This window comes from Rhododendron vialii, chromosome 6a (genome assembly GCF_030253575.1).
Source record: "Rhododendron vialii isolate Sample 1 chromosome 6a, ASM3025357v1".
NCBI lineage: Eukaryota > Viridiplantae > Streptophyta > Magnoliopsida > Ericales > Ericaceae > Rhododendron > Rhododendron vialii.
Genome location: NC_080562.1, coordinates 29,280,834 through 29,304,535, shown reverse-complemented (window position 1 = coordinate 29,304,535; position 23,702 = coordinate 29,280,834). Strand labels below are relative to the sequence as shown.

The window sequence follows — 23,702 nt, the reverse complement described above, 5'->3', positions numbered from 1 at the left end:
TCCAAAAGTGTTTTGGACGGTCCAGATTTTAAAAGAACTCTTCCAGGAACTCTTCCCGAAAGAGTTTTTTAATATCCAGACCATTGATCGCCGAGACAGACGGTAAAATTAAACGTTTCGGTGGGAGAAGCGGTGAATTAGAGCGGTGTGTGTTAGACTTTCTGCTATTAAAATGCATACCTTATCACCTTTCTCGGTTGGACCAAAAGCAATATATTTAATGGCTGCTCACAGGCAAGAAGTAACTGCTAGGAGTAATTTCATTTTTCAGAGTGGAGGGGATGAGATGCAACCAACACCTTCCAAAACCCAAACCCATAGGCCTTTCTCTTGTCAACATCCACTTCACCCTGAAAGCATTTCTTCTTCACTCACTACACGGTTTTTTGAAACTTTCAACAAAAAACATGATGGGATAGTGGGTGCAAAATATCTATAAAAACTGCAGTCAGTCATTCTTGATGAAATGAAATTCCACAACACTTTAGTGAGAACAAGTGAAACCAAAATTCAGTTTAAAAACTAATTAGCTCATAAACAAAATTGGATTGCACAACTTTACTACTCCCACTAGAAGGCCAGATTTGACCGCAAGCCGTTAATATTATTCGATGTTTTCATGCATGCTCTAACAATTGCATCTAAGTCGCACATTGGTATGAGATCCGCCAGTATGGGACCCACACACGTGCAATGATTTTGGGCAATTGGTTTGCCATAACAATGCCCAGAAGCAATAATAGATAAATCAAACCCAATGGTAATCTTAAGCTCACCTTCGAAAAGCATTTTCCTTGCTACATAGTATTAGTTCTTGAAACTGTCAAAAAACTTGCAACCAAGAAAGCATGATGCAACATAGTAGTGCAAATCATGCCCAGAATACCAACTGCATCTGTAGGGTGGGTCCCCAAAGATTAGCCCACATGGTAATCACCAGCCTCTGATTGACTGACTAATTATTGCATCATACCAAGCCCTTCCCACATTTTTAAGCCACCCAAAAAGTAACTGAAGCACAAATAAAATGTTGCACACTGAATTAGTCACTGCTATGGTCCACTCTCAGTACAAACCAATCAGTATTTGACACATCAGTGGGATTGAGTAGCACCAGATGGCTGGAGGAGTACACTCCATGCAACATCATCTTTGTGGCTGGTGTTTGTGTATAAAGAAGAAGAGCCAGTTTTGTGTGTTAGCTCATTCCACTCTCTACTTCTTCACATCTCCTACTCTTGCCTTCTCTACCTCCTAATGGACTTGCCGGTCATGAATTCCGGTGACCGGAAAACCCAATACCGAATTAAGGCCAAGAACCTCTCATATAGACTACGCCTGAGAGAGAGCAAACTTGGTCGTTTTGGATGGTGGGAGGAGCCCCATAACAGAAACAAATACATTCTAAGGAATGTGAGTTGTGAAGCCAAACCTGGGGAAGTCACGGCAATTGCAGGTCCCAGTGGGGCTGGAAAGACCACACTGTTAGACATTCTAGCCGGAATGATCACAAGAGTCTCCGGTCATGTTCTCGTAAACGACCAGCTAATGAATGCTGCACATTTTCGCAGAGTATCTGGTTATGTGACACAAGACGAAGCCCTCTTCCCGCTTCTCACTGTCGAAGAAACCCTCATGTTTAGTGCCCGTCTGCGGCTCCAGGGCGGGCTCCACAAGGCAGCAACCAGAGTCAGAGAGCTGATGAAGGAGCTTGGATTAGAACATGTTGCCCGAATGCGAATTGGAACCGAATCACGGCGTGGAATTTCTGGTGGTGAAAAGCGGAGGGTATCCATTGGCGTTGATCTTGTCCACAACCCAAATGTTGTCATGATCGACGAAGCAACTTCAGGGCTTGACTCGGCTTCAGCTCTCCATGTCGTTTCTTTGCTTAAATCCATGGCTAAGAATCAAGGTAAGACGATTGTCCTAACCATCCACCAACCTGGATTTCGAATTCTTGAGCTGTTTGATAATATTGTGCTCTTATCCAATGGGATTCTTCTGCACCACGGGTCGTTGCAGCTCCTAGAGGAGAGGCTAAAGTTTTCAGGGCACTGCATTCCTCGGCATGTCAATGTGCTTGAATTCGCCATTGATGTGGTGGAAAGCCTCAAAATAGATACCGAAGGGGACGATACCGAAACCAATGAAACAGAAGAAGAATATCGTCATCTCAGAAAAATCTTCAGTTTGGGTAATGAAGTAGAGACGCAAACAATTTACCCAAATTCTCGATTCGTAGAGGTATTCATTCTGAGCCAGAGATTCTACAAAAATGTATTCAGGACCAAGCAGCTGTTTACTGCAAGAGTATTACAGTCATTGATTGCAGGCATTCTACTAGGGACAGTTTTCATGAATGTGAACAATGACCCTAAGAAATTTAAACTTCAGACACAATTAGGGTTTTTCGCCTTCAGTCTCACCTTCTTGTTGTCTCCCACAACAGAAGCACTTCCTATCTTTCTAGAAGAGAGGAGAATTCTAATGAGGGAAACCTCCAGAGGAGCCTATAGAGTTTCTTCTTATGTTATCGCAACCACTACCGTGTTTCTTCCTTTCCTTCTAATTGTGGCTCTTCTCTATACAATCCCGGTTTATTGGCTAGTCGGATTGAGGAGAGATTTCAACGGTTTCCTATATTTCTCTCTGGTGGTTTGGCTAGTTGTTTTGATGTCAAACTCCTTTGTCACATGTTTTGGTGCACTGGTGCCAAATTTCATCATGGGGGCTCCTTTGATTGCAGGCACTATGGGGTCTTTTTTCCTCTTTTCTGGGTATTTCATATCGAAGGATGACATTTCGAGGTGCTGGATTTTTGTGTATTACTTGAGTTTGTTCAGGTACCCGTTTGAGTGTTTTATCATAAATGAGTATGGTGGAGAGAAAGGGAAAGGGAGATGCTTGGAGAGTGTGGGAGGAGATTGCTTATTGGATGGCAATGGCTTCTTGATGCAACAAGGTTTGAATGAGACACAAAAGTGGAGCAATTTAACAGTGATGTTGACCTTCATTTTGGGGTACAGAATACTTTGTTTCTTAATTCTGTGGTACAGATCTTCCAGAATGAGAAGTTAGCAGGATCTTCAGGTAAGAATAAGTGTAGTTTAGAGAGGAAGACGTGTTTCTTCTTCTCTTCGGTTATCATTATTAGTTCTTTGTTAGGATATTAAACACCTTTTCAACCTGATTCTGTTTAACTTTCTTATATTTAGTATTGCAATGACTAATCTAACTTCAGAGTTGGAAATTTTTCCTCTATGGTAAATTCTAATAATGTTGGGATTTTCTTTTAAGAGTTGCTTCAAGCATCTATACTTGGTATCGCATGGACAACAAAAATTGTCATCGTACCAGACAGCTATCAGTGAAACAAGATTATTAAACCTAAATGTTTTAATTCTCTTTCTTTTGGTTGCATGTTCAATTCTCTTTTCTCCCCCGCAGAATGTGCATACAATTCTACTAAAATGGAACAATTCTACTAAAATGGAAACTTCAAACTCATCTACAAGTCTAAGATGTTTCAAAGAACCTTCGACATATAAGAAGAATCCATTTTCACTAGTTCTTTACGTGTTTCAACATCCAGCAGTTTATATTTGACATACAGATGATATCTAATAAAAGCAGGCGTTTCTAAGAAGAGAAAGTAACCGGGAAGATTAACTAGCAAACTTGATGATGCATACAGCATATACAATAAGAAAGTTAAGAATCGAAGTAAACAACTTCAGAAATATTACATTCTAAAGGAGAACAGGGTTCCAATTTTTTGAGTTCATGCATAGGAAAACTGGCAATGTTGCAAGAAAGGAAAAATCAAGGCCGATCAAAAAAAAAAAAGAAAGGAAAAATCCTGATAACAAGTGACACAGTTCAGGAGGATTAGCATGAATCGTATCCTTTTTGTACTTCACACCTGGATTTCTCTCCTAGTTTAGTTAATCATTGTTCTGCTACTAACAAACACTAGTTAGAGAATCACAAGGTGGCCTCTCAACGTCCACATTGCATTATTTCTCAAGGTTTCCAAGACTCCAAGTTTCAATCTAGCAGAGAGAGATTCATATGAGGGACTGCTATTTGAGCTGATTTATATAATCTGTATAAGCCTGAAAGGTCAAATATAGACAACAGCTGTTCTTGAGATTACAGTTAACTAGGTAACAGAATTTCTAACATATCCGATTTGTGTTGCCATTTTTCAAAAAAAATTCTCAGTACTTTTCATAGCAATTTTCAGACATAAGAGAGCAGCTTCAACATGGCATCTAATTACTGGGTATGGATCTATTGTAGGAGTTTACAAGAAGATAACAGGACCTTCTGGCTAGAATGAGTTTATTTCAGAAGTAGGAGGATTTGTTTGTTTGTTTGTTTTCATTATGACTACTAGTTCTTTGTTTGGGGTTAACCAAGTTTTCAACAAGATTTTGTTTTACTCTTTTGAAGTTTTGCAATCACTAACACCACAACAGAGTTGCAAACCTTTGCCTGCCCGATTTGCATTAGAACTTTATGGTAAATTCTTACTATCTCGAGGATATATTTTGCGTGTTGCTTCAAGCATCCATACTAAGTGATGTTCTTAACATTCTTAAGCTGCACCGCATAGACAAGAGAATGTTGACATACCAGACCGCTCTGTAAAACAAGATAATTTACCACCGATGTTTCAATCCTCTTTCTTTTGGTTTCATGTTTCAACCCTCTTTTCTTCCCCACAGAATGTGCATACAAGTCAATTCGGATAGAAACTTCAAATTCATGTACAAGTCTAAGATATTTCAATGAAACTTCAATATATGAGAAGAATCCATTTTCACGAGCTCGACATGTTCCAACATCCAGCAGTTTATATATGAATACAGATGAAATCTAATAAAAGCAGAGAGTAACTGGGAACTTACACAAACTTGATGCACGTGCAGTAAGATAGTGGAGAATTACAGAAGCAACTTCAGGTATAACACTTTAAAGCAGACTGAGTTCCACATGTTCGAGTTCATGCATAGGAGACTAGTAATGTTGCAAGGAAAAATCATGACCACACGCAACAAGAAGTCCAGAAGGATTAGCATGAATCATATCCATTTCATATTTCATAGGTGAATTTCTTTCTGCTTCTGTTACCCATTGTTCTGCTAGTAATTAACACTACCAAGAGGATCACATGGTGGCCCCTCAACTTCCCTTGCCAGTATTTCTCAAGGTTTCAAAGTTTCAATCTAGAAGAGGTAGATTCATATATAGAATAATAGAACTCCTATTTGAGCTGATTTATATTTTTTATCATCTGCGGAAGCCATGTTTTGAATTGCACTCTAGACCACTTGTTTCCTGCGATGACAGTTGACTAGGTAAAAGAATTTGTAACCTATCCAATTGGTGTTGCCATGTTTTGAGTTCCTCTAACTACTTCTAACAGCAATTTTCAGACATAAGAAACAAGATGTTAAATTGATAGGTAATAATGACTCAGTTTTGCCGTATGAATTCTGAGAAAACATGTACCTGATCGAGCTAATTTTTCATAGGAACCCTGGAATAAGTATTTTAAGAAAAAAGAACAGTTCAGATCATTCTTGTGGACCCGAGGTGGGCCCCACAAAAATTGTCTGTGCAAGATGTGTGTAAAAGATGTGCCCACAAGTCTTTTAAATTGCGTTTCCCAATTTGGTGACAGCAACTTATGGTCTTCTGACCATGTCCGTGAATTAATTATTTTTACTCAAAATATTCTGCAAGGATGGGACTCCGGAGAGATATGGATAAGAGAGTAGATAATGGCTGTGCAAACAACGGATGGAATACAAGAATTCGTGACCGGCAATTCCATTAGGAGGGAGAGAAGGTAAGAGAAGAAGGTCGCAAAGCTATATCTGTCTTCTTTGCCAAAATGGCTGTACAGAAAACCAATACCGTACTTAGACAATTAATCATAAAAGAGGCAAGTGGAACATTTTGCCTTATACTGTCAATTGTTTTTGGCTTTCCCCCTCTTCCTTGATACAGAGTACATGCAAAGTGCAGATAAAACTACCCCTACAGATCAACACCATATTTGTCAAACTAATTTACTTGATTAATAAAAGGTCGTCTGCTGTGCATAGTGTGAGAGAGATATTGTAGGTACATCTTTGCACCAGTCATCTTTACAAACTTCAGCGTCAATGCGGCCTCCTATCAACTTATTATTTTGAAAAGTGGCAGCAAATAATATGAATAAAAGCTACAAGTTGGACTACAGGGTTACAGGAACCAACCTCCATTCAAAGGACGGTTTTGTCACTTGTGTGTACCCAAGTTTTCTAATCTTTGCTTTTATCTTTCTAAGCAGCAACCATCCCCTTTGTTCTGGCTGAAAGTGCCAAAAACAGTTTAATAAGTGAACTATATAACCTTATTCTCAAACTAAAGTCACTATCAACCGTTAAATTGTTTATCTTCAGAACAGCGACATTTTGTACACTATTTCCAAATAGCTAAAGGTTAAAGTTTAGTTTCATCAGGGATTAGAGAATGCTTATGTCAGAGTTGGCAATATTCTTCTGATCCTGTTACAGGGATTCAAAAGGCTAGGAGAGACACATGGTGCACGTCTTTCTAGAAAGCAAATAGTAAAAATAGGGTTCAGCATTGAAAATCCTCCACAGAACAAGTGGCATCTCCCACACTAGAAAACACAAGAAGTATTTGGTCCACTGGAAAGCACAGAGGGGATTGTTTATACCTAGTAGGTTGCTGTTCTGGGAGAATTTAATGTAATAACAAATGGAGAAAAACCGGACGACGCTGGGATTATGGATGAGTTAATGCGGGAATACTGTCTGGGGCTTTAGAGAAGAAACTTTCATTTTTTATTCAAGTCTAGAACCTTTTATTCACCACTGATTTCCAATCTAAACACGGAAATGCATTCACCAAGCAAAAAAAATTGAATGGAAGCAGTAAAATTCATCACGTGAACAACAGCTGCGCATACATACCCTCTCTTCCTATGGAAATGGAAAGCACATGAAATATGTTCTATCAATTTTGTATAACCATCTCATAGTCAAAGCATATTGACATAGAATGCTACAGTGAAGAAACTTACAAACTATCTACCAAACGAATCGTCTCTTTCACCAGAGATCTCCTATTGAAGATGAGATTGAAGATTCAAAGAAAGGAACCCTTCTTCTCTTGTTCGAAAGTGTATTTCTCGATGAAATCTCCTCTGAAGCATAAAATTTATCGAGCACAGACCTCATGGTGTGGCGAATAGAACTCGCAAGAAGCCGGCATTCTTCAATATCTTCCATCTTCTTTTCTTTGCAACAACTTATAATAAAAACATAAATCATTCGGCCTCCAAAGGTAGCGATTTCAGCTCTCACTGTCTGCAGATGGAGGGCATCAAGAGCTTGCCTCAGATCAGACAAAATCTCATATTTATGATCACAACATAGAGATGCCCTTATTGCGCAAGAGGCTCCATCTGATCCATCCTCCTGCTGTTCAACTTTTACTTCATCAATATCCGTCGGTACTAGCATACCATCAGTAGCTTCTGTCGCATTTCTCCTCAGTTCTTTTAGATGGTTGACAACTTCAGCAAGTAATGATGCTTTCTCCATCTGTAAATGCCAAAATAAGCTTCATTGTCAACATGCTCGTAATGAAGAGGCAAAAATAATGGAAACCACCACAATTAAGACAATCAGGACAACAGTTAGCCGGCAGATATCAGTTCGCAATACAGGATAACGAAAGGCCCATAAAACGCATGTAATGTGGCCCATATAAAATTAGTTCACCACGTAGTTTTTTATGTTTTCAACCTTCTATTGCATACTAATGATCTCGTGAAACTGCCAGGAATGATTGACAAAGAAATGTCTAGTAAAGAACGAGTTGCTATGTTTCTTCATTCTCATCGACTGTCTATCTTTATAGCCATTGTCACCAGGGTAATTTTTGGAAAGCAGTGCAATTTGGCTTATGAAAGATGAACATTTCAACTTTCAAACACTTTGTTGCTTCCTTTCAAGAGAATTAGAGCTCTTCTCATAGAAGATACCTCATCGAAATTAATTTCTGGGCAGGTCAAGCAACTCATGTGGAAACACTGCTAAGGAAAAATAGATAGTTGCATTGAAAGATTTATAACTTATATGTATAGCGTGTTATCATCCCTTGTCTATCTACTCTACTCCCCACTGATAATGCTACCTAAGAGTGTCACCCTTAAACAGCTACAAGAATCCCTGATTCTATATAAGTTAGGTTCACAGTTACTTTACCTCAAGAAAAGTGACAAATTATACTAACAATTTGTATGTTAATCCCTAAGTCATAAGGGTACACTGTCCAAATTGGAGGGTGTCGAACTCATTTCATGACAGCTAGGAAACTGATTATGAGAAAACTTCGTCAGCTTGAATCAGGGTTTAAGGACATCAAATTACGTATTTGTTCACTTGTTAACATGCCAAATGTGTTGGTACTTCTCTTCTCTCATTCTCAAGTGGTAAACTGATTATCACATCATTTTTTAGTAGAATTACAAGTGATTCCCAGTTACCAGAGTCGAACAACATAATGAAGCCATCATCTTGCTCATTCTTAATTTTTATGGAGAGGTACTTGCAATTGAACAAGTTTTTTAACGTTTGTTCACCTACTTGACACTTCCTTGGATAATTTTCTTAACTAGGGATTAAATATGTTATCACTGCCATATTTAGATCCTTGGGTCTGTCCTCATTATAGATCTTGACATGATTTCTTTTTAATGTTCTATTATCCCCAACCAACCCAATTGGGTTTACTGTACTTTATGACCGGATAAACTTCCAGTGGTCCCAGGACTCGAACTGGCGACCATTGGAACACGAAAACAGGTCTACTCCTCAGGCTTTAGTCCTTGACAAGAATTAAGTCACTCTCAACAAATAAAATTAGAAAGAACTAACTCAAATATAATCAATCAAACAGCAAAGTTGACCTTATTTGTGCCAGGTATGAGGTTCCTAAGCGTGGTGAGATGGCCATTAATCCTCTCTCTCCGCCGCCTCTCCGCCTCGCTGTGGTTCCTCAAAGCCTCTAACGCTTTCTCAGCCTTGACCCCCTTGTGGCTTGGCCTCACCATGGCTTGCACTAGCTCTCCCCTCTCACCATCCAACACCAAGGAGGACGTAGAAGACGACGACCCGCGCCTTATTATCTCCTGAAACATAGGATTCCACGAAAACCCACTGGAGAATTCCATCTCTAAAAGAAAGGGTTTAACTCAAAACAGCTGTTTCAGACCCAAAAAAAAAAAATACAGTAACCCAGGAAGTACTTTGGCTTTTCTTGAAATGGGTATGATTTCTATCACTCACATTGCGTGGGTGATTGTGTCGAATTCGGACAAGAAAATGCTAACAGGAACTGGCAAGAGAATGTCGGAAGACAAAAGTACTAGTATCACAGAGTGATGCATAGAGGAAAGAAAGTGAGGACAGAGAAGCTCTCACAGCAGAGGCAGAGCAGTGAGAAGAACACAAGTCCCCACATAAAACCCTAATATATACTGGTAAGTTATTCTGTCACTGGCCCTAAAAAAACGTGATAAAGTGTCAAATGGAGATGCTTTTAATAAAATATAAAATGGGCTTGCCTTAAGATCCCCCATACCAAAATTTCTATACCGACTCTACACGTGTCTACATTTTACTGCACCTTTAACCCTGTCAACTAACACCTCGGTTTTTTCCTGTGCAAATTTTGTTAGCATTTTTTGGTTTTGCGTCAAATTTTTATGTATTATTGATTTGTTTCGATAAGAGAAATTGAAAAAGTAAATACTTATAGCTTTTGCACAAGTATTTTTAAAAATGGCCAAGAAAAACTCAAAAAATTGGGTTAGTGGAAACCGGGCCTAATGGTGAGTTTGGCATAACTTTTCAACGGCTTTTTAATTAGTACAATTTGATTGGTTGTTAATTCTTATTCTTTACAAGATTCGAGTTTAATTTTTACATCATATTTTTTTGTCTCGAAGAACATTGGAATCGAAGAAGTATAAAATTTTCATTATGTACCATATCCGGATATTCTTGTTGTGTACCACATGAACCCCAAAATTCACGTGATTGGTGCGTGCTGTGCCATATGAAATTGTACCAAATGCATGTGGTATACAAATATAATTGTAGTAGCATGCTGCATTATACGGTTCACATTTAGCGAAAACGCACCCTAAGATAGAAACTCATAAATTAACGTAAACAAGAGAACAGTTCTAGTTTTTTGTCTCGCACTTTTATGTAACTTATACCGAGCTAACAACTTAAAACCAATTTTTCACTGCAAAATTATTATGTTAGCACTTTATTGAAATTGAAGAATAAAAGAGTAATCCAAAGCCAAGTTTTGTGTCCCTTGAGCAAAATGAGAAATTAAACAAAACTAAAAATAAGTTACAAATGTATACTACTTTGCTCGATTGTTACTCCCTCCGTTTCAAAATGAATGACTTTTTTAGGACTTCGTGTCATTTTAAAATGCTTATATCTTTCGATTTATGAAGTTTATGTGATTTTGAATTTTTTTTAATAGAACTAATTAAAATCTATAAAACAAGATTCATATTGCATATTTTTTAACATTCATATTAAAATATATAAGCAATTAAAAATGACACGCTTTTCCAAAAGGTCACTCATTTTAGAACGGAGGGAGTAGTTAATTAAAAATATTGACTAAGATTTTAAATTCTTACCTAGCTATTGGAACTCTCTTTTTAGAAAAAAAATATTATGTTATTATTATTATTTTTTAATCTTTGCATCACAAGGAAAAACTATACGTCTTTATAGATTCATATGTTCGGTCCTGAAATTGTAAATGTGGTTTGAGAGAGACCAAATCCATGAAGAGAGTATGACATAGATTTCAGCAAAATAAATAAATTAGGGATCTATAATTAAGAGCGATGATCTATATATCTTCAACTATGTATGCCATGATTTTTTTTTTTCTCGGCAAACAAAACTTTTATTACAAACTCGAAGGGATACATCGAGGGCTCAATCAGATCAAGCAAGAAAGGAAACATCAAACAAAAACTTCCAACAGAACGTTGGAGGAGACGCACCTCACCTCACCCAAACTGCAAGCAAATTTTACAGTTTTAACAACCTAATTCCATCCAAAAAAACTTTAAATTCCTCCACCGTATACACCTTAATGTCGAACTTTGCCTTTATCCACATAGCAACTCTAGCTTTTACCTTCTCAACCACGACCTCGGTTGTCACTGTTGCATTGTTAAACACATACTCATTTCGCACCAACCACAACGACCACAGCGTCGCAAAGAAAGAAATTTCCCACAAACTTTTCTCCAAATTTTTGAACCGATTATCCACCCACCACCTGAATAAAGTTTCCAACGATTCGGGGCATACCCATTTCACATGCCACCAATCCAGAATCTGCGACCAAATCTCCCACGAAAACTGGCAATGCAAGAAAAGGTGTTGGGGAGTTTCCAAGAACAAAGAACATATTGGGCAAAAAGAAGATTGTCCCTCTGGAATCATATTTCTGCCCAATAACACTGATCTCGTAGCCACCTTGGATTGAATAGCCATCCAAACAAAAATTCCCACCTTAGGGGGGCTAAGGTTCTTCCAAATGGATTCCAACCCCGAACTACCTGAATGCCCATTACTTTCCCACTGATTGTACACCGACTTAACCGAGAAACGATTATCAAAAGACCAACTCCAATACAAGGAATCACGACTAGACGAATCTAAACAAACTGATTGAAGTCGCTGCTTTAAAACCTCCACTTGAACAACTTCCCAATCGCGTAATTCTCGACTAAAGGTCAGGTTCCATCGATCAACTCCCGGACCATTCCAGAGAGCATTGACATTCGCCTCTTTGTGAGTAGAAATTAGGTACAAACGAGGGTAGTCTTCTCTAAGAGTTGTGTCCCCCAACCATACGTGGTTCCAAAATGAAATCTCCATGCCGGAACGAATCTGGATTCTAAATCCCTCCTGGATTATGTTCCCAATACACGAAGATACTTCCCCGAGTGCAAAAATATCCTTCCATAACTTCGTAGCTTTACCTGATATCGGCATACGAGGGAGCCAACAATTCTGCTCCAGGTTATACTTACCATTGATCACTTTCACCCACAATGAGTCAGGTTCCTTATTGAACCTCCACCACCACTTGGCTAGGAGAGAAAGATTTTGAATCATCAAAATTTTTCACACCTAAACCTCCATTCTCCTTTTTCTTACAAATCATCTCCCATTTGACAAGGTGGAGTTTTCTCTTGTCTATCGTATCCCCTCAAAAAAAATTTCTTTGAATTTTCTCCAACCCCTTTGCTACTGACGCTAGCATTTTGAAAATAGACATGAAGTAGCTCGGCTGGTTGACAAACGGTTCAGATCACAACAATAGACACTCGGTGGGGCCCATAATAGGCGATGGTGGAAAATTTTAATTTTACACCGGCGATGGATATAATTTATTCTCTTTTCAATTTTAGGAATGAACAGTACAATTTGTGATCTCAAGTTTTACTTAAATAAAGTCTTCTTAAAAAGGATTTTTTCCCCCCAAACACTACACTTTATTTATACCAAAACTACAATGTACAACTATCTATATAGTACTATTACAACCCTGGGTACTGCCACCCTCAAACCATCAAACAACAAAAAGACAGTCAAAAACGCAGGAGCCACAATGTGGGTGAGGCCAATCAGGGCATTACCAACAATTAAGAAGCGATAATGTAAATTTTTTTGTGTTAGTGCTAAAATTCTTTCGTATGAAAGGTTTCTACCGTCTGCAGAGTACGAGACTCTCATGCACAAAATTCGGGCGTCAATAAAAAGTTTTGGCATTACCCTTTTCTGATATCTAGGCTTCCTGCCTTTCTTATCTTACAAAAAAAATAAAGAACTTAGGGAGCCCTTGCCCCTTGTGGCCGGGAGAGGCCAATCAGGGCATTACCAACCTCCTTTTGACACTAGTATATATTTTAACCCTTTCGATGATGATGGCTCATTTTCAAAGGCTTTTCAAAACAAATTCCTGTTTATTTTGTCAGAGTTTAATGTTTCTTGTAATGGTTTTGGATGTTTTTGTTTGTCATCACCTGTCTTCAATGTGAATCATGTGATTCTCCCATGATGTCCTCTTCTACTACTACTACTACGGCAGCCGCAGGGGAGGCACTTTTTGGGAGCGGCATCAATGCAGATTTCCATATTTTGTCTTCGCAGTTTTTTTTTTTAATTTCTTCGGCAAAAGAAATTTTATTAATTTCTGAAAAGAGAACAAAGATTGAAGGAAATAAGAACAAACAAAAGCTAACCGAGACCCAAAGAGACGTTCGCAAGAAGCCAACAAAAGAAAAGAAAAGAAAAGAAACAACCCCGACACACCAACACCTATATAATTCGTTGTATCCCGTGTAAATTGTTTTCTCCTATATATGCAATTCTTACTCTTCCACTAAAAAAACAAGAAGCCTTGGGTTTATAATAACTGGGGTTCTGTTACTGTTATGTGGCTGTTAACCTATCACTAAAAAGATTAAGAAATATTGCTGTTTTTTATAGAAAGCACAAACATATTGTATTCAGAATAACAAAGCCACTGTCGACAAAATCAAGTGGGTTTTTTTTGTTGCTATGCATCGATTTTACGACATTTTTTAAAGGCAAATTTATTTCATGCAATCTAATTGTAGCTTCTTTTTTTTCTTCTTTTCCTACAAAATCTGCTTGTTATAAATGAAAAATTGTGTGTAAGCTGGTCCGAATAATTTAAGTTGTCGAATTAAATGAAAATGTACCGCAGATGAGTCATACCAAACCAAACTTAATTGAGCCGGAAATACCCATCAACTAGGGTCATTTGCGTAAATTCATTGTACGTCTGCCTAGGGTTCTACAAGGAGGACAACATGTTCTTTTAATATCGAGGAAATCTAAGTCTTTTAATTCCAGCCACAAAAATATAGCTAATATTTTACTATGTTTCTACTATTTTACATCATTGTACGTCTGCGTAGGGTTCTAGCCTTCTAGGGAGGACAACATGTTCTTTAAATATCCGGGAAATCTAGGTCTTTTAATTCCAGCTACAAAATATAGCTAATATTTTACTATGTTTCCACTATTTTACTACATCAGTTTATGTCCGGTGCTGTACGGATAACATTTCTCAACAAATAGCAACTCTCAAATCAATTTGCTTCCAAAGCTCTCAAATCTATTTAATTAATTATACACCTTTGATTGGTTATTGTCTTTGATCGACGCTCTTCCTTTTCCTTTTCATTAAGGCCCGTTCAGTTGCACGGAAGGATGAAAAATAATGAAAAATTGAACTTGAGAGTAATTTTTTGTTTGTTCAATTACAGAAAAAGTTGTAGAACTCACAACATTAACTTTTTCACTCAAAGACACTTTCCTGCAAAACAAGTCTTGCTTAAAGAAAGGAATTTCTTGTTTTCTTGCAAGATTTCTTTCAAAAGAATACACACAAGAAAATAAATTTTATTTTTCTTTATTTTACTTCACTTCACTTTTCCAGAGAACCAATTTCTCACCCAATATTCCGGACAAACTAAACGGAGCCTAGGGGTTGGGTGTAGACTCTGTATGTGCAATTGTAAAAATGTGAGGAGTGAGAGCAGATGGTTGAGTTTGAGTGATTTTACTATTTTGCCCTAACGTTTACTTCATGATATAGTAAAAGCAGTTGTATAACTAGGTTTTTATTAGAACAATACTGAAAATCACTTTTGTAACGCGACTTCAAAAAATCTTCACATCAATCCATTGGTACTCTCCCTTTGCATATTAGAATAGATTTCCTCCTTTGAGTGATTATCGATTCTAGAGAAACTTTTTGTGTGTGTATTTAGTATTTTCTCCACACCATTCTACCAATGCTCTTGTAAGATTACCAAAATGCTACCGACACATATGAGAGCGCGATCCGGACACAAATGTTTCTGAAAATGTTTGATATATATGTGGGTCTCATATTTTCTGCAAAACTCTAGTGCATCGGACAATTTTAGATACATCTGTGTTCTAATATGTGCCTATTTTTATCTATATATATATATATATATATATATATATATATATATATATATAAATGTCAGGTTACTTAAAATTCAACTTGGACAACTATTAGCCATTACAGTTTTCGTTTTCTTATTTTATTGCAATTATGTTATTGTTGCAGTTGCAATTCTCTATGTCGTTTGGTCTGGCTTGTTAAATAGGCGTGCATTTTATGACGCAGTTTTGGATAGCCTGGCACCGTCCATTTTTATGGGTTGGTTAAACTTTCTCCACTCCATCTTATCTATCTTTATCTATGATAAATAATGGGGAATCGGGGATCCTACTCCCCCATCATGGGACGGCAGGCCATGCTGGTGGCCCTCAATGGCAGACGCAAAATTTGTGTCCAGTGTGGGGGTCTGAATTACGTATATTTTTACATGTATAATTTAAAAAAGTTTATTTTATAAGTATGTATTATTATATATTTGCAAGGTCTGAATAAGAGACCATATCGTGTGTATGTGCATAGCCATGGTCTTAATTTTATACACGCAACCTGAAAAATGATTTATATATAGCTAAAAATTTTAAGGATTTTATTTTCACTCAAAGGAGTTATAGGGGCCAATTTTATAGAATTTTTTGTTAATTAACCTGAAAACTAGTATAATATGTGAGAATATTTGAAATTGTATAGGGCTCGGGTCCCCCTGCACCCCTTGAGACTACCCCTGCTAGCCCGGCCCTCAAAACGGCACAGATAACCCGTCCCTTATTTTGCATGCTTGGTCCCCGTTTGGCAAGCCATTAAATGGGTGCAAGAGATTATTGATTTTTGTGGGATTCATTTTGGGCTAAAAAAATCTCTTGCGCCCATTGCATAACTTGCCCAACGGAGACCTAACAAGCTAAATGAGGTGACAGGTTATTTGTGCCGAAAGGCCCAAAACAATGCCGTTTCATCCTGCCGTCCCTAATAATGGAAATGTATGTTACAATTCCAGTAAGTGCATCACGAAAATGTAAGTTACCAAGAAAAGACATATATATAGTCGGTTCGGTTTGGTCTTAGTTCGGTTCGGTTATATGTCGGTTAAGTTTGGTTTGGCTCAATTTCAGTTTGGTCGGTCAACAATTCCAGAAAATTGAGACCGAACCGAAATTGAAAAAATCCCGCCGTCACCCCAACCGAAAACCAAACCGATCGGTCGGTTTTTTCGGATTTTTTTTTCCCAATCCGTCGGTTTTTGTAACACCCCTAAATGTAACTTATTTATATGGTGTCCTAGGATACCCTAGGTTAACTTGTATTATACATTATCTTTGCATGTATGTTGACGTGCAGATTAATACATATACAATAGCTATGTATACGTGTATTCATGCACCTACTATTAGGGATATGACGACAAGTTGAAGAAGAAGAATAGATCAGTGACTAATCACAGGAAGATGACAGCATTAACACCCAGGTTTACCTAAAAAACAACTATTTTTTGGATGACAAAAGCATCAACTAATCACATAATTTTATTAATTAGACAGATTTCAACTCAATTAAACCAGCCGCCCCAAGTAATCAAGACAGTTGTTGCAGAGGAGATAACATTTTTTTATTTTTATTTTTGGGTACGTAGAGGAGATAACATTTACTTGAACCAATTACACAAAAAAGTACTGATTAAACAAGAAAGAAAATCTAATCCTAACAGAGAATTATTTGATATCATTTGGGTAATGAAATGGATGATAACGTAATTAATGCTAACACTGGAATCTAGATCTCCACCTAGGTAGTAGTTTAGATTTTTAGTTCGGATCTGCAATTTTTACATAGTATCAAGCATGACCCATTTCATTCGACGACTTTTAAGACCATTTAATTAGGATCTATGTACGTTCCACGACGAGAGACACGACAAAAAATACATACAACAATACGGAAAAATAAACTCTGTCCGACAGGCCTCAAGAAACAGCTACACGTGAAGGATAGATAAGGTTATATTAATACTAACACTAGAATCTCCACCTAGATAGTAGTTTAAGTTTTTTTTGGTTGGATCTGCAATTTTTACATAGTATCAAGCACGACCCATTTCATTAGACGATTTTTAATACAATTTCGGATCCACATTCCACAACGAGAGACACGACAAAAAGTACATACGATAATACTAAAGAACAAACTCTACACGACCGACTTCAAGAAACAACTACGCGTGAAGAATAGATAAGATAATATTAGTCGTCGGGTCGGGTGTGAAATGTTAATTTTGTCTCAGATTGTACATACAACCCAGGCAAATACATACGACATGGATTTGTTGTGTTTACCGGTATTGAGCATTAATAATTAACAGAAGTACCTGTGAATTGTGATTGATTTGAAGTATTTAGGTGGAAGACTAGTGACTAACCCAACCTGCCCACAGTGCTTACATTTGGAGTCGAGTCAGCCTTTAAGCTGACTAAGCTTCCGGCAGAAACCCACCACTCCAATATAAAAACTCAGATTAAAAAAAATGGACGACCAGAGCACCATGTCAAACTTGTCAATTATAGTTATTTTTATTTTAATTTGAAAATACGAATGTGTATCAGAATACACATTTGTCCCACCGAACAAAATAAAATTGATCGTTCTTTTAATATATATATATATATATATATATATATATATATATATATATATATATATACATTTTTAATAAAATTGATTGTTCTTTTAATATATATATTTTTAATAAAATTGAGCGTTCATTTAGTCTGTACGTATGTATGTTTTACTCTCTCTATCATCTGATCAAAAGAGATTACACAGGGTGAAAAGGAAAATATAAGGGTGGTGATTTTCACACTCATTTTTTTTATAAATGCACTCTATTTTTTGTCCTTCAACAAAAATTTTATGTGTAATTTTTTCACTAAAATACAAAAAATTGCATTTATCAAAAAATGGGGGCGGAAATTATTTCCCAAATATTAAACTTGACTTTTTCCCAAATATCCGGACTGGTGAATTTCTGTCAAAATAGGGCAGGGCCCGGGCAACAAGCCTTTTAATTTGGGCCAACGCATTGGGCTTATGGAAGGCCAGTTCTTAGGGGTTAAATGGTCAATGCGAGCCCAATCCATTGTCTACGGCGAAGACAAATATTCGGCCCTTAGAAATCCACGCCTGTAAATTTGGGAAAACCTCAGTGGGCTTAATTTTTATTCTGTTAGCTGATCAAATATCTCATCCCTTTCTCCACTCCCTCAGGAGTAAATCAGGTTTAACGAATGACAAAAAAAAAAAAAAAATTAAATATATGGACTGTGCGGCTCCATAGGAATCTACATAATAAGGGAGAACTGTTTTTGAATCTTATCTCTCTATAAATCTTAACTATTGATTTGCTTCATAAATCTTACGGCTTTTCCTCTCTCTCTCTCAAACAATATTAATTGCACAATTGCTATTAATAAGATCTCACGTTGCGTCGTGCTTTTAGGCTCGGGCAAACCCTAGTTCAGTAATAAGAGACTATTTTGAACGGTTCTAGAAATTAAAGAACTCAAAATCTAACTCAAGTACGTAGAAACTGACCACAATTAAATTGCGAGACCGAATATTTGAGGGCCTTTTTTTTTACCAAAAAAATATTACTATGTTAGCAACCAAATACTTATAGAAAAGTATGATTCGGCTCTGTTCACACTAGTGATTAATTTATGCACCACAACTTTTTGGTTTTGTCTTTGTTAGTTTTACGCCAAACTTTTATGTGATATGGGTTCTTCTTGATGAGAGGAATCAGAAAACTAAAAAATTATGTCTCTTAAACAAGAGTATGTTAGGAAATATCCAAAAAAAATAAAAATAAAAAAATTGACTTTTTGAGATTTTCTTTGGATATTTCACAAAATACTTGTGTAAAAGTCATAATTATTTATTTTTCCGATTCTTTTCATTGAGACTAACCCATATCATATAAAAATTTGGCGTAAAACTAACAAACGTAAAAAAAAAATTGAATAAGGACAAAACAAAAAAATTATGCTGCATAAATTAATCATTAGCGTAAACACCCCCGAAGTCACAAAATATTTCATAAATTTGGCACATAAAACTACTCACAAAATAATTGTAAGATTTTGTTAAGGTTCCAGACCTAATGATCCATAAAGCAATTAGTACCTGGGAAATGATAATGTCAAAATTGTTTTTGTTAGTGCCAAAACTCCAGTGCATAAAAGTCTTGTACATTGCAAATGGTACAAGCCTTTTGTGCATTAAAATTTTGGCACCAACAAAAACGGTTTTGGCATTATCATTTCCCTTAGTACCTCTGTCCCAAAATGTTTGTCTGGTCCACAAAACAAGGACTAAAAAATAATGCATTTTTTTCAAGAAAAAATTTAAAATTTTTTCATAAATTTAACGAACTTATCGATATCTAATAAATTGTTGAAAAAAATTAAAATTTTTTTTGCAAAAATTATATTATTTTTTTGTTCTCGTTTTGCGAACCGGACAAACATTATGCATTGACGAAAGCACCCATAAAACACGTAAAAACAGTGACAAAATATACTGATAATGAGAAAAGAAATTAAGAGAACATATATACTGTCAAACCAGAAAGAAATTAACTTACCAGAAAGAATTAGCATACAAAATAAAAGTACATAATTATATATGTGCATATAACATATACATACGTATTTTTTTTTGATATTAATTAAACAAATTGGTTATATGTTCTAATCGTAATTCTTAATTAGAGAACCAATAACCACACTAAATTTAGTAATCTTTACATATAACTTAAAAAAGCCATGGAACTGTAGAAGAACACCAAATAAGATGGTTTGGGTACATATTGAATCGATCATGCGTTGGTGATTGTTCGTATGTTTTTCATTAATTGTCGCCTTTCCAGTAGTGTTTTTTTTTATTTTAAGGAAGAAAGAGGATTTAGGTGGATAAAGGAAGAAGAGGGAGAGTTGAAATGGGAGATGTGAGCCACGGATGATCGTAACCGAAGCGGGTAGTGCTAGTGGTTAGAACAAGTTTGACAGTGACGACACCTAGCTAGCTTGACGGGATCCCTAGCCTCTCCCTGAGGAGGTTTTCGGAGGTGTTTTTTTTTTAAAAACCAAACAGCTTAACTTATATTAATACAAAAGAGTAACAAGATTTTCGGCGGTGTTTTGGGTCTAGGGTAGCATGCATTAAATAATTTGTGAAGGGGTTTGATGTCCCTCATAATTCTCAATTAGTTCTCGGCGCCGGCTAGGAGATATACCAATTCGCATTATGCATTAAATAACTCGAGTGGTTGTAAAAAAACAATGGGACCCACAAAAAAACAAGTTCCAAAATTCTAGTAGCTAGCTAGTATGTCATAGATGAATTACCGGGGATGGTGTTGCGTGGCACCGTGTTGTGCATATCCGAATGGTTCGTTCGACAATCCAACGATCTAAATTTCATGTTATAGATAGGGCTGCAAACAAGCAAAGCTGAGCTTTGTCGACCTCGAGCTCAGCTCGTTTACTAAATAAGCTAAAAACTTGAGTTGAGCTTAGTCATTTACTACACAAGCCTCTTTAATCGAGCCAAACCTTCCTTAACAAGTTGAGTTTTTTTCAAACTAGTCGAGTTCTACTCAGCTCGTTTAGTAAACGAGCCGAGCCTAAGACTTAACCGAAAAATGAGACAAAAGATATGTGTGACTAACCGAAGGGATTGGTCTAAGGGTCAAGCCCTGATGAGACTTAGGAGTTTGCTCCCTCTTGTGGTCTCATTTTCGAAACTAGCATCATAAATATACATTAGAAAATCAAAAATTGACAAAATGAAAATCACAAATTGTTATAATTTAAACATATGGTACGTCCTGTGTACTATAGTTTCCTCCTTTATGGAACTTAATTCCAAGGTACATCGTTTGCATAACCAACCAAAAAGATGCGTAACATACACAAATATACGCATAACATACACTAACAAATGCGCGCATAACATACACTATTTACATCATCTTGATGTACCATTTGTCAATATTTCTTAATAAAACTTATTTCGGCCGATAAAAAAAAAGGGGGGTAATATTTCTATCCTATCTTTCTTAAATTGATCAATAGATGATCGTAGAGCAATCGATGATAATAAACGGAGTCCAAAAGTATCAAAATCCACGGTTTCATTGAAAAAATTAAAGAAGAAGTTAATTCTAAGTTGGAGTTTTCTGATAATATATTATACGCTTTTAGTATTTTATTATATACACAATCACGTACATGAATGACATTATATAGTACTTTAGTAATTGCAAAATATACATATATAGCTTTGGAAAGTAGGCATTCATTCAAGTGTTGGCTTCTGTTTTGGCTTGTGCGTGGTTGAAAGGGTCTTAAACCAAAACATGATTACAATATATCGAAATTATATATAGCTGTGTCAGTGTAAACGCCAGTACATACGAAAATGAGAAGCAAATGTGAACGGGCATTTTCTAATGGCAGTCAAATGAGTACTTAATCAAAATGTCTTTATCGGAGCATTTTATCAGGCACCGAGCAAATAAGTGATTCCAGCAATTACACAGTTGGACTCTATATAAAGCCGACCGTTACCTTGTGCCTCCAACCTCATTACAACACATATCCTGTCTACTCGTAGTACAATGGCTTCCGCAATCAAGGACCAATGCATCTGCTTGGTTGTCCTGTTTGTTTTGGGATCTTTGATTTCTCAAGCAATGTCTCGCTCCCTCCAAGATGCGTCCATTTCTGAGAAGCATAAGCAATGGATGGCTCGGTATGGACGTGTATACAAGGATCTAGAAGAGGAGGGGCAGCGACTGAAGATATTTAAGGACAATGTGGAGTATATTGAATCTTCCAACAAAGATGCGAATTAATAAGCATTACAAGCTTGCGGTTAATCAATTTGCCGATCTTACAAATGAAGAGTTCAAACTACGCAACAGATTCAAGAGCCGTATTTCCTCACCTGCGATATCTTCCTTTAAATATGAAAATTTAGCTGATGCACCCCCTATGATGGACTGGAGGACGGTAGGGGCTGTAACACCTGTAAAAGACCAAGGCCAATGTGGTAAGTAATTTTTTTCATCACAAAACTAAAAAGAAAAATGGAAATAGGGTATTTTCCATTTTCTAACACTTCATATGTTACCAACATATAGGATGTTGCTGGGCATTTTCTGCTGTGGCATCCATGGAAGGAATAGTTGAGCTAACAACCGGCACATTAACCTCTTTATCTGAGCAAGAGCTAGTCGACTGTGACACTAGCGGTGAAGATCAAGGCTGCAATGGTGGTCTCATGGACAGTGCCTTCCAATTTATTATACAGAATCAAGGCCTCCCCACCGAAGCAAACTACCCTTACCAGGGAACTCAAGGCACTTGCAATGCAAATGCAGCCGCTAACCCTGCAGCCACAATAACTGGCTATGAAGACGTGCCTGCCAATAATGAAACTGCATTGTTGATTGCGGTTGCAAACCAACCCGTCTCAGTGGCTATTGACGCAGGAGGATCCGATTTCCAGTTCTACTCAAGCGGTGTGTTTACAGGAGCATGTGGCACTACCCTTGATCATGGCGTAGCAGCTGTGGGATATGGAATTGACACTAACGATGGGACCAATTACTGGCTGGTAAAGAACTCATGGGGCACAGGATGGGGTGAAGAAGGTTACATACGCATGCAAAGATATATTGATGCAAAGGAAGGCCTTTGTGGCATTGCAATGCAACCTTCATATCCTACAGCATAAAGTTGAATATTATAAGATGCGACAGCTTATGTCAAATAATATACTAAGTTGTACATTAGCACAATCATTGTGCATTTAATCATCATCTTGATGTATATTGATCTATAGTATAAATTTGATTCTCGTAGTGCACTTGCAACGTATAACTCCTTTTGGGTTTTGGCCTTTTAGTCATGTGTATTTCCAAGAAAACTCTCTCCCTGTTTATAGCATAAGATAAACTGTATATTCGTTCATCCTCGTCGTTAAACTCAATCCAAGATTCATCTTCTGGTGAGGCCGCTTGAGAGGAGACTCCATATACATGGTTTCAAGGCGAGCACTGATAACCTTAACGAACTTTTATTCTTGCGAACTAAGAATAACATTAGATATACAGATTTTAAAAGACAATAGAAGGTTTATCAAGCTAGAAAAGTAAAATTTAACAAGATATACAGATTTTTTTCCAAATATTACTGGGTCAATGATTTTATAAAATCAACAACATTTGTACAAGGTCAATTTCGGGCACTATTAATTTGTTCATGATTAAAATTAAAGATGCCTGCTGATTCATTATAGAAAAAGGTGTCAAATGACTTATTGCCAAATTTGTCATGAATAATCTACAAAATGGTCCATTTAAATTCTGAATTTTTTTTTTTTGGCAATGTGCAAAATTTGTCATGTCCATGCCCTTAATTCTTTATAAAACTTGGAAAGGAGAATGTGTGCATAGATTGTTAAACAAGGTCTTTAATAAGATTATTATTGACGTTAAGCTAGGTATGAGATAGATTAACAATATGCAAACC

General features: G+C 36.8%; 2 protein-coding genes and 1 pseudogene across 5 annotated transcripts; 2 read left to right on the top strand and 1 right to left on the bottom strand.

Moving 5' to 3' along the window:
* Positions 1–740: 740 nt before the first annotated feature.
* LOC131330133 (transcription factor AIG1-like) lies at positions 741–9,567 on the bottom strand. Of its 4 annotated transcripts, XR_009200978.1 has the most exons (4): positions 8,999–9,567; positions 7,106–7,628; positions 6,273–6,367; positions 6,003–6,051 (listed from the first exon to the last, which is right to left on the bottom strand). XR_009200978.1 is itself a non-coding variant. In XM_058363614.1 (3 exons), exons 1-2 carry the CDS (start codon positions 9,260–9,262, stop codon positions 7,134–7,136), a joined length of 759 nt encoding a protein of 252 aa, XP_058219597.1. In that variant the 5' UTR covers positions 9,263–9,567; the 3' UTR covers positions 741–2,305; positions 7,106–7,133. The 4 variants fall into 4 exon arrangements, 3 of the variants coding, with proteins under 3 accessions (XP_058219597.1, XP_058219598.1, XP_058219596.1); XM_058363614.1 differs by lacking the exons at positions 6,003–6,051; positions 6,273–6,367 and adding an exon at positions 741–2,305; XM_058363615.1 differs by lacking the exons at positions 6,003–6,051; positions 6,273–6,367 and adding an exon at positions 741–2,112.
* LOC131330132 (ABC transporter G family member 10-like) lies at positions 1,223–3,253 on the top strand. The gene has a single exon (XM_058363612.1). It carries the CDS (start codon positions 1,258–1,260, stop codon positions 3,079–3,081), a length of 1,824 nt encoding a protein of 607 aa, XP_058219595.1. The 5' UTR covers positions 1,223–1,257; the 3' UTR covers positions 3,082–3,253.
* An 11,995-nt stretch (positions 9,568–21,562) lies between the features above and the next one.
* Positions 21,563–22,918, top strand: LOC131330131 (senescence-specific cysteine protease SAG39-like; annotated as a pseudogene).
* Positions 22,919–23,702: the final 784 nt, after the last annotated feature.